This window comes from Conger conger, chromosome 10 (assembly GCF_963514075.1).
Source record: "Conger conger chromosome 10, fConCon1.1, whole genome shotgun sequence".
NCBI lineage: Eukaryota > Metazoa > Chordata > Actinopteri > Anguilliformes > Congridae > Conger > Conger conger.
In genome coordinates, this window is record NC_083769.1 from 49,546,619 (window position 1) to 49,558,752 (window position 12,134).

At 47.4% G+C, this 12,134-nt stretch overlaps 1 protein-coding gene across 5 annotated transcripts in view; it reads right to left on the reverse strand.

Annotated features, from left to right (window-relative positions):
• Nucleotides 1-2,372: 2,372 nt before the first annotated feature.
• rap1gapa (RAP1 GTPase activating protein a) overlaps nucleotides 2,373-12,134 on the reverse strand; it is a 93,232-nt gene continuing 83,470 nt past the window's right edge. For 3 of the 5 annotated variants that reach the window (XM_061256850.1, XM_061256849.1, XM_061256852.1), the window contains 6 exons: nucleotides 11,241-11,350; nucleotides 10,628-10,744; nucleotides 10,082-10,208; nucleotides 9,012-9,123; nucleotides 8,752-8,855; nucleotides 2,373-6,117 (listed from right to left, as the gene is read on the reverse strand). In XM_061256850.1, coding sequence (XP_061112834.1) covers nucleotides 5,986-6,117; nucleotides 8,752-8,855; nucleotides 9,012-9,123; nucleotides 10,082-10,208; nucleotides 10,628-10,744; nucleotides 11,241-11,350 — 702 coding nt within the window. In that variant the 3' untranslated portion in view covers nucleotides 2,373-5,985. Of the gene's footprint in view, nucleotides 6,118-7,154; nucleotides 7,203-8,751; nucleotides 8,856-9,011; nucleotides 9,124-10,081; nucleotides 10,209-10,627; nucleotides 10,745-11,240; nucleotides 11,351-12,134 lie in introns of all 5 variants that reach the window. The other 2 variants (XR_009709703.1, XM_061256851.1) reach the window with 2 other exon arrangements.

Genomic DNA, 12,134 nt, shown 5'->3' on the forward strand with positions numbered 1-12,134 from the left:
AGCACACATTTCCTCTCCTATTACGGTTTTTATTTATTTATTTATTTATTTATTTATTTATTTATTTATTTATTTATTTATTTATTTATTTATTTATTTATTTATTTATTTATGGATGAATGTGTTGTATTTATTTATTTATGCATTAACCTTTATTTAATTAGAAATTCTTATTAAGATCCGGAATCTCTGGCCAAGGTAGCAGACAACACAGTATAAATGTACATTAAAACAATACAATACATACAAACTATTTCAAGACTACTGAACCCCTGTGCAGCAAAGGGCTTCGTCAGAGCATATTTTTTTGTCAATTGCAGGGTGCTCAGGTATAAACCTCAGGTACAAACTATAAACACACTGCAATTTACCCATCGTGTTTTGCCTTGTATTGTACACCCAGTGAGTATTTTATTAGGTATTTATTAGACTTACTGTATGTTTTAGACTTAATGAAGTCTTCTGCTGCTGTAGCCTATCCACTTAGAGGTTTGACGTGTTGTGTATTCAGAGATGTTTTTCTGCCCACCACTGCTGTAATGTGTAGTTATTTGCGTTACTGTCACCTTCCTGTCAGCTTTGCCCAGTCTGGCCCTTCTCCTCTGCCGTCTCTCATTAACAATGCGTTTCAGCCCACAGAACTGCTGCTCACTGGATGTTGTTTGCACCATTCTCTGCAAACTCTAGAGTCTGTGTGAAAATCCCGGGGGATCAGTAATTTCTGAGATACTCAAACCACGCTTTCTGGCACCAACAATCATTCCATGGCCAAAGTCACTCTTAGATCACATTTTCCCCCACTTGGATAGTTGATGTAAACATTAACTGAAGCTGGGACAGGCAAGGTTTGTGGTTCAAATCCCGGTGTAGCCACAATAAGATCTGAACAGCCGTCAGGCCCTTGAGCAAGGCCCTTAACCCTGCATTGCTCCAGGGGAGGATTGTCTCCTGCTTAGTCTAATCAAATGTACGTCACTCTAGATAAGAGCGTTTGCTTAAAGCTCCTGGCTCATATCTGATTTTATGCATTGCACTGCTGCCGCCCGATTGGCTGATTAGATAATCGCATGAATAAGTAGGTAACAGGTGTTCCTAATATAGTGCTCAGTGAGTGTATACTCCTATTTAATAATAAAAAATGTGTGTTTGCGACTCCATATAACAGTGCTGCGATCATTTGAGTACTACAAAATGGCATCCGCACTGATGACCTTAAAATGTGACTGCTGTGTTCTTCTGTCTCAGACTGACCCTGCAGAATGTGCAGATGAATAGGAAGGGCCTTTTGCCGCTTCTCATAAAATCTCATGGAACATTTTATCTGAGATTGATAGTCCTTATTTTGGAAGCTAATAAACATTCATTAAACATTCATTATGAAAATGAGTTTACTCTAGCTCCATAAACGACCGAGCCGCTTGCTCTCAGATCATTTATCTGGGTGACTCAGCCATGGAATAGCAAGAGGCATCTATCCAGTCCAGTTCCAGCGCAGACAGAAATATGGTCGCGGTAACATTTTATGGCCAGATGGCCAGTCAACTCTTACACAGATGATTTTTGTGTTTGTCAAAATAAACATTATAAATGATTGTACATTTAATTATCTACTGCAGTCAAAATCTAAGTACGGTCACTGTTTTGTTTTTTGTTTTTTTTGCTTTGTTGTTGCAATCCTTCACATTAGCTCAGGAGGTAAGAGCAGTTGTTTGGCAGTTGGAAGGTTGTCAGTTCGATCCCCTGCACTGGGTGTGTTGAAGTATCGTTGAGCCAGACACCTAACCCCCAATTGGTACTTTGCATGGCAGCCTATCGCCGTTGGTGTGTGTGTGGGTGGATGAGAGGCATCAATCGTAATGCCCTTTGGATGAAAACGCTGTACAAATGCAGTCCATTTACCATTTTCAAAAGAACGATGTAAACTATGAAAATGGAAGTGTTTGTTGCCCTCAGTGCATATATATAATGCCCATGACAAAATTTCTAAAACATTACTGGACAGTATGTAGAGGAATTTGGAAAATTATGTGAACATGGGGGCCTCTTTTCTCCATGTCAAAACTATAATGGTGTATTGCTCTGCTTGGAAGAGTCTCCCCCCCAAGCTCACTTCTCCAGCAGAATCATATACGGCAGGAGTCCTGTGTGTGTTTTTATCTATTTATCTGTGTCCGTCTAGGTATAAAGATGGGTGAAAAGTTAACGGTTTCAGAGAACTACAAATGCTTGTACTAGTGTCCATGATCATGTAATAAAGCTGGACCAACACTGAAGTCTGCGTAGGCCTGAATTATTCCAAACTGAATTTCTATACCCTAACAGTAAACAGAAAGGCAGTGATGTACACACTGGAGAACTCAAAAACACACACATTGTCAGATACCCAGACCTCCTTTATTCCAGTTTTTATTCCCTCTGGCAGTATTTACAAAAGAAAGAAAAAAAATAAAGCAATATTTACAATAAGACTTTGATACAAGAACTCACACTTCAGCATTGTAATATCAAACAGAACACAAATACAATCATTTGAATGGAGGACGGCGTAGTGTAGTGTGGAGACGGATTGGCTAATCGGAATAGCAGTCGCCGTTCCTTCAGCAGAATGGATATGTCGACATGGAGCTATCGCACCAAAACACAGGAGAACAGATACAGCACTAAAGAATGGCCATGTACACGGTCTTTACACTAGAGGGCGCCACAGGCCGATAAGCGGATCGAACTCTTGAGAGCCGCAGGGTGTGCTGGCTTTCGTTGTTACTTGGCATTAATTGATCAATGAAAGCCGTTGATTACAGTTAACTCACCTCACCAGGTTTCTTGCGTTTGAATCGGTTGCTTATTTTAAGGTGGAGACGAAAGCCAGCACACCCTGCGGCTCTCCAGGACCAGGGTTGCCGACCCCTGGTCCAGTCGTTCTAGTTAAAACCAAAGAGATCCATGACACGAGCACAAGACGCTTCACATGACGAAGATTAAGCTCGCTGATATTGCTAGTCTGTTACCACTGCCGTTTGTGTATGCGGAAGGTCAAGACTTCCACTATAATTTGACACGATTCATTCTGAAATTGCATTAAATGTTTCATTTGGCTTTCAGTGGATAAAGTGATAGTTGAAAGACAACGCTTAGTATTATATGATCACGTGTTAGGCCTTTTGATCACCGTCAACTTAACTAATGGTCAGACGCATGACTTTACGGATAGCAAGAGGAAACCGCTGAAGGCGAGTATTCAAATGGGAAATGTTTTACACACAAATGGTTTCAGTCCAAGTGCACACCGTCTGAATGGGTTCGTCAGGATCACGCGGCACGTCATATAAACATACGGGTGCTGCGTAGCTGCATGAAGACTGCCCAGACGCCATGCACTCAGCTCTTCTTCCTCTCTCACCTCCATGCACACTTCTACAGCTGGACATGAAATCAAACGATCAATAACGTCCGATGATCAATAATTATCATCCCAATCAATCTTCACAAAATTATACCTTTTTTTGTTTGTTGTTGAAAATATTCATAATGCAAGGCAATTCTCCGCAGATATTTTATGGTACCAAAGATATGCACATATTCTTTTCCCTATGGCTTAAATGCTAAAATGACCACATTAGTTCTACATTCAGACTGATTGCTACTTGGGTGATTTTATTTTTGCTTCTGTTTTCTTGCTCATCGTCATGGCAGCAGCTGACAGTGACTTTTTTTTTTTTTAAAGGCAACCTCAAAGAACTTCACAGTATCAATGTTACATCTCATGTTTGTTAGTGCACAGTATTTTACTTGGTTTCTTGGTTTGTTTTTTTTGGCCTCATTTTGGGCGGTCACGTTTCATGCAGAGTAAAGGAAAGGTCCATCGATAACAGCACAACAAATCATACGCACAGTTACACTTGCCTCTCTGGAGGTCAAACTGACGCGAGAGACCACAGAAGAAGATGGGGAAATATACACCACAACCCACCATAATGGAGTTTAGCTGCTGTGAAATGGAACGTCTCGCCAAGGAGCATTTGTGTCCTTAGGGTTTGACATGGAGCTGCAGGCTGGTTGAGCACACCTCTCTGTAGATCACACACACACCACACCTCTGTAGATTATACACACACCTGTCTGTAGATCACACACACACCTCCCTGTAGATCACACACACACCTCTCTGTATATCATATACACCACATCTGTCTGTAGATCTTACACACCACATCTGTCTGTAGATCTTACACACCACATCTGTCTGTAGATCTTACACACCACACCTGTCTGTAGATCACACACACACCTGTCTGTAGATCACACACACACACCTGTCTGTAGATCACACACACACACACACACACACACACCTGTCTGTAGATCACACACAAGGCCCCTTTATCTAAAAGTCTTTCCACTGTAGCTGCAGCTCACGCAGAATCACAAACATAAACATCGTGACACATAATATGCACATCCTCAAATATACATGTAATTAAACTGAAATACACAATTCACTTTTTTCAAAATGCAAAGTCGTTTAGACGCTTGCTTATTCTCAGCAGGAGTGACTCTGGACCGTAGGATCCCTGGCCTGGCATCCACGTCTCGACAGGCACTGCTGCATCACAGGATGGGCGTGGCTACAGCCCACATAGTGTCAACCAATCACCTCAGCCACTCCCCCACACCTGCTCGCTGTGATTGGCCGGCTCCACATCACGCCTGCTTCAGTGTGCGCCTTTACAAACCGCAACGGTTCACCCGACAACAGAGCTGCCAGAGTTCAGAAGAGTTCTCCCCATAAAGCTCTGTTTGCAGGGTCCAGTTATGAGTCGAGACCTCATTCTGTTCGAGTGAATGATTCACTGGCATCTGAAAACTGGGACGTGTTCAGGGAAAACGGCTCTGGCCCAAGCGATCCTCGTACAAATCACCCGAATATTCAGAACACATTATAACCCTTACTACTTTTTGGGGTGAATCTGTTTTGGTAGATTAGTGAGAGCAGGGCAGGTTAGTGTAACTGACACGGACAGGAGATTTCCTCCATTTTCGTTGTGTCACGTGATCTGGCTCGCGGTGTATGATTGGGCTGTTTAACCGAACACCCCCCCAAATGACACCCCCATAAACCTGTCCAGTGTGACACACAAGCAGCCTCTGTACACGTGTGTGGCTGAGTGTGGCTGCGTGTTCAATGTCATCGAGCCCAAGGTTTAGTGAACACAGTAAGGCTTACATCATTGTACCGTATGGGTGAGGGCAATTTCACACGTTTTCCTCTACGGACCGGATCGATACGTAGGTTTCTGCCCTAATCCCCTCTCTTCAGGAGACAGATAATGATGACATTCACTTGTGAATAAATGATACCCAACATTATTGGTACCAGTTACAACTACAGTAACGCTAATCAGGAGATACACACAGGGCTGTATTTGGGTGGTAACGGTTATTGGCCATAAACGGAGTCGAACCGGACTGGTGATGTCATCCCTCGCGGCTCTTGGGACCTGACCGCTCCACGTCTAACAGCCAATCACGCGCAGGCTGCTACGATTGGACGGAAAGTCTCCAGGTGGCTTCCAGTGGCGTGGTTGCTCTACCCCGTGTGACCTGTCACCCGTACGCTCGACGCTTCCTGATAAAAATCACAACGTTGACGAAGTGTATCCACTGGCACCTACACCACACAAAAAAGAACTTCCACCGACGGACGGAGTAAAACGTAAATGTTAAAAAGTGCGTTCGTTCCAGGGAAGGGGCGTGTTGGGTCGAAAGGAAGGAGGGGAGGGCAGAACGAACGAGCAAGCGAACGAACGGTCGCGCGAACATGCGAACGAAAGCGGACGGAGGAAAAATAAAACGATCACAGTGCAGGTGTGGCCCCTCCCCCCTCCCCTCCCCTCCCCCGCTGCACTCGGCCTGCTGGGATATGTAGTTCTCTGGGTGGTGCGTGGAGGGCGGCGGGGGTGTGCGTTCACAGTCTGTCCGCGGGGCTCAGGGACCCTGCTCCTCGCCGGGGTCTGCCTCACCCTCCTCCTCCTCCTCCTCCTCCTCCTCCTCGCCTTCGGTGGTGCCGAAGATGCGCGCTCGCCTCGTCTCCTGCAGCAGGTGTTTCTTATGGGAAAGCTGCCGGGACAGAGGTCAGGGGTCAGAGGTCAAAGGTCACATTGGTACAAAAGGGGGGGGGGGGGGGCTGTAGCCCAGAAGGTCAGTGGTTCGAATCCCGGTGTAGCCACAATACGATCTGCACAGCTGTTGGGCCCCTGAGCAAGGCCCTTAACCCTGCATTGCTCCAGGGGAGGATTGTCTCCTGTTTAGTCTAATGAACTGATCTAAAACAAATCAGTGTAAAATTAAAAAGCAAATTGCTCAGGCACAGAGCTGTGTCTGGCTTTATTTTCACTTACCATTCACGCACGTTTTTTTTACTTAATACAGTTGTATATATCTCTGTAAGTATCTTTATTCTTGCGATAGTTGGGTGTTTTTGTTCGTAATTTCCTTAAGTTATTCGAGTAGCTTTAAGTTTCTTTGCCGGCTAACGGTGGCATTGACGAGTCCAGGGAACCCTTCTCACCGAATAATGACTTCTGTTGGAAAGCAGCGTTGGAATTCAGTGGACCCAGTGCCGCTTAAGAGAGAAATGAATCCGGGTAAAAACATCCAAATATTAAACGCCATCTTAAATCACACGCTGTGACAGAGACGATTCTGTGAAAAGGCCATTCATTAGAGAAATCGTGCTTTGATCCGGAAACCCGTATATGGGCAACGGTTTTTGCTCTGGGTTACGTCAGACTTCCAATGCCTATTCCACTGTACTCACCATTGAGAACACGACTAGGTCCCACACCACCATGACCCCCCCCCCCCCCCCCCACCCCTACACACACACACACACACATACAAACACACACACTCACACACACACACACACACACACACACTCACACACACACACTCACACACACACACACACACACACACTCACACACACACACACACTCACACACACACACTCACACACACACACTCTCACACACACACACACACACACATACACATACACACTCACACTCACACTCACACACACACAGGCCAGCTCACACATGCACCTGGGACACTGCTCTAGGCCCCTCCCCCCTCAGAGCCCATTGGCTGACCTGTTGATGGACATCCATGATGCGATCGGGTGGGAGGGGCTAGCAGTTCTGCACCGGGCAACACAGACGAGTGACAGCATTAGCACGGGGCAGGCAAAGAGCACGGTGGACCAATGAGCAAGGCACAATCACAGGTCACAGTTCACATGTCAGACGTCATGCAGCAACTCTGGGGGAGGGGGAGGGGGAGGGGGGGGGGGGGGTAGAGTAATAGCAGGTAACACCAAACACAGAACCTGTACAAATACATTTCTGTCCAATAGGCACCTGTGACAATGGAGCCTGTGTTTTATCATGCTCTTGTTGATGCCCAGAGGAGGCTCTGCTCACACTAGCCCCCTGCGTTACAGCGGGGAAGACACCAAGCCCGACGGCAGGGGACCCAGTCTGTCTGGAGTCCAGAACAGCGCAAGCTAGGCTCTAACACAGCCGGTAGCTGGTTGACCAGCTCATACCCAATAACTGTACTGTAATGTCATGTAAAGTCTGCATTTTGTCCAGTTTGTATTTGTTACCAAAATAAGGGTCGATTCTGCTGATGAGTCCCGGGACATTCTGAGCGTATCCACTTGATTTACAAACTGCTTGTGAAACTGTATATATACTGCATACAGGGCGGCCTGCAGCGTAGCGGTTAAGGTAAATGACGGGGACAAGCAAAGGTCGGTGGTAATCTAAGATCCGCACAGCCGTTGGGCCCTTGAGCAAGGCCCTCAACCCTGCATTGTCTCCTGCTTAGTCTAATCAACTGTATGTCGCTCTGGATAAGAGCGCCTGCCAAATGCCAATAATGTAATGTAATGTATTGTATGTTATCTCTAATGAGGACGTGCATTCGCCGAGACAAAGCAGACGTAGAGATGGCCAGTGGGACAGACCACTCTGGACCACTACCCCCGTGTCAGGCATCTGTCTGGCGGCTTGGTGCATTCCCTGCGGCTTACATCCTGCTTTGATTAAACAGCATTTGACGCTTTAACAGCAGCGGTGAGAGACCGCCATCTTGTGTTTTCTGTGTCATGACGGCGGCCATGTTGGCTCTCAGTGGAGTGAGGGACACGTTCCATCATCCGGCCGCACGGCAATATCAAACGCTGCACGGACATCGCAGACATGCAGTTTACATACAGAGTGATAAAAACCAACTCACAGGATCAGAACACAGCACAGAGCAAAACACAGGGCAGGAGAGAGAGAGAGAGAGAGAGAGAGAGAGAGGAGGATAGAGAGAGAGGGGAAGAAAGTGGGGATAGAGATGCAGAGAGAGAGGGAGGGAGAGGGAGAGAGATACAGGGAGAGAGGGAGGGAGAGGGAGAGAGAGATGCAGAGAGAGAAGGAGGGAGAGGGAGAGAGAGGGAGGGAGAGGAGGAGAGATGCAGGGAGAGAGCGAGGGAGAGGGAGAGAGAGGGAGGGAGAGGAGGAGAGATGCAGGGAGAGAAGGAGGGAGAGGGAGAGAGAGAGAAAGACAGGGGGAGAGATGGACCAACTCAACCCGTTGATTCATCCTGTCTTTGAGGAGCTGGTACTCCAGTGGTCTGTGCTGTGAGTGACATACAGGGTAATTCCCCCCCCGCCCCCACCAAACTCCCCAGCTCACCGATGAGGACTTCTGGTCCTGGGGCCGCTCCAGTTTGATCCGGATCTCGGAGCGGGACGGGTCAGGGCCTTTGCCTCCCTCAGGGTGGGGGGGTCTGCTGGACGCTGTGGGGGGGGGGGGGGGGCACACATACCACGCTCTCAGCTTTGGGCTAAATGTGAAAAAACAATCATTGAAAATCATTGACGATCAGGAGGAGCGTGTCTGTGTCCTAGCAACCATCTCCTTCTCCCGTCACAGTGCTGTCACCGCTCGCTCACCTGGAGAGCCCCCCCTGCTGGCCGTACTGGCACTGCTCATGCTGTCCTCCAGCCAGGTGCTGTAGGTGAAGGAGTCACGCTTGTGTGGAGTCCCTGCAGAGGAGAGACTCTCCTACACACAGACACAGACACGGAAACACACACACACACACGCACACGGACACACACACACAAACACACACAGACACACGCACACACGCACACACACAGACACACACACACACACACACACACAGACACACACACACACACAGACACACGGATACACACACACACACACACACACACACACGCACACACACAGACACACACACACAGACACACACACACACACAGTTTAAATATTTATTTAGGTCCACATGTATAAAATACATTATAAGGGCCCAAATATATTTCAGTTGCATTCTGATGTCCTTCACTTCAGTAGCAGACACCAGTAGGGATCTGCACATTTGCATCTCAGTTGCTCCGGAAAGCAGTTTGATAGAAACATTATGATACATGAAACCTCTTCTACAGCGACAGGCTGTAATGGAGCAATAGAGTGCCACTTCTCTGCTCTCCATTTAACCGCACACACACATACACATACTCACACACACTCTCACACACACACGCAGGAGAGCGAGAGGGCAGAAATACGCATGCAGGCGTCACACACAAGCGTGTTAGAGTGGCAGCCAATCAGAAAGCTCGCTGGTCGGCCATCACAGTTCAGAGCAGCAGACAGGCTTCCCAGATTCCTCACAGACAATCCCGGGATCACAGTGGCATTCCCTGTCCCACAGGACACTTTTCCAGGCTCATCAAAGAGGAAGACGACCTTTGTCGTACAAAATATCAGACTCCCAACAGACACACACACGCACACATGCACACACAGACGCTTGCACACACGCACACACGGATACACACACACACACACACGCACACACATGCAAACACTCACTCACATGCACACACACACGCACACACACACGCACATGCACACACACACGCACACACACACTCACACACTCACTCACACAGACACACACACGCACACACACACACACCCCCAGCAGACCCACCATGCCGGTGTCGTACTCCTCCGTCTCGTTCTCCTCCACCACACTGGCGAAGCTGCTGGCGTTGGAGGAGGAGCGGGAGAGGTCATGACCTTCAGGGATGGAAGGAGCCCTGCAGCACACAGCAGAACTACACACCTGGGTTACACACACTCGTACACACACCTAACAGAGTCCCCGCAAGGGCTACTGTACCCACACACTCGTACACACACCTAACAGAGTCCCCGCAAGGGCTACTGTACCCACACACTCGTACACACACCTAACAAGAGTCCCCGCAAGGGCTACTGTACCCACACACTCGTACACACACCTAACAGAGTCCCCACAATGGCTACCACATACACACACTCTCACTGCACACACACATACCTGCATCACAAACATTAACACAGAGTGCCCGGAAGGGCTACTGTACACACACACTGTACACTGTGTCTTTGTGTAGGGATTCAATATCTGCATCAGTAAATAAATGATGTGGTGCAATGTAATGTCATGTCCCTGGGAAGTGTCCAGTTTGCACACACAGTGACGCCTGCTCACCTGTTCTTTGTGGTGGGCACCTCAGGTGAGCTCTGATTGGATGAGTTCTCAGATTTGGGGTCCTGGGAGGCGTGGCCGCTGTCCTGGGCCTTCTGTGTGCTGGGGGAGCACTCTCTGCTGCAGGGGGGGGAGGGGGGGTGTCAGAACACACTGCTACGCTACAGTAAATTACTGTACACTAAACCGCACTATACTACAGAAAATAATTCTACAGTACACTACAATAAACAACACTACACTACAGTAAACTACAATACCAGAAATATGGTATATGGTTGTTTTGGGAATGCTCTTGCCCAAACATTCTCACATCTAAACTAGATGTTTGCTCTTCAAAATTCTTGAAATTGAGTTTTGTGTCAGCAGAGTAACCCCCCACCCCAGCACAACCCACATTACATTAGTTATTTAGCTGATGCTTTCATCAAAAGCGTCGTTCATTGTAGGAGCCAATCCCACGGGAGCAGTGTGGGGTTAGGGCCAAACAGCTGCACTGATGTTTTAGTGGCTACCCTGGGGCATGAACCACCATCCTTCCTCATCATGTACCTCAGCCACGAGGCTACACGCCCCCCACCTCCCCTCCCAGGCTCACCTCCCCTCCCAGGCTCACCTCCTCTCCTGGACCTCCTGGATGTTCTCGATCCCGATGGCACTGCTGCGTCTCGAGCTGAAGGGACCGGACTTCTTCCGGGTCGGACTTTTCCCCGGAATGATCAAGGACTGCGAGAGACACAGAGACACTCAGTCAGCCCCACGGCATCATGGGATAGGCTCTCTACTCATGGAACCTGTTGCAAAATCACAAACAGGAACCATTTATTTGTTTAATATTTAAGGAAAAACACACTATCCTTAAATATTAAAAACCATTTAAGTAAAAAAAAACAAAAAAACAAAACAAAACTATCATCTGGATTTAATCAACGTCCAACATTAACTTGGACTGACTACTGAATGCAATTGTTAGAAAGTGTTTGTTCTTCATTGATGGTTTGACAAATTAACGTTGTTTTTGAACTGATGAAATTGATCTGAAGACAAAATAAAGTTCAGAGTCAAAAGTCAAGGACAAACGGTGATTGAATCCAGAGCTTCATCGAACTTTAAACCAGGGATCATCAAACATGGCCATCACATCCAAATCCAGTCCTGGGTTTCTTTGCTACCAGGTGACCAACTCAACAATTAGCGCTACTGATTGGCCACACCGTCCTCACATCTGACTCCCAGATTAAGGGCGGGTGGATTACCAGTTCTCGGCCCTGGAGGACCGTGATTTGATGATTCTGCTTTAAAGACACAAACTGCACTGGAGTGGACGGACATCCACCAATGGCTTGCTCCCGCTCTACCGAACACTCAGTCCCACACCTGCGTGACGAAACGGACACACCTCAACGAGCTGTAGAACCGCCCGGGGAATAAGTTTTGACTGATGCAGCCTCGTACGTTTATTTTTAATAAAACTTTGTAGCACTAGGCTATAAAACGCAGCGCTATCGAT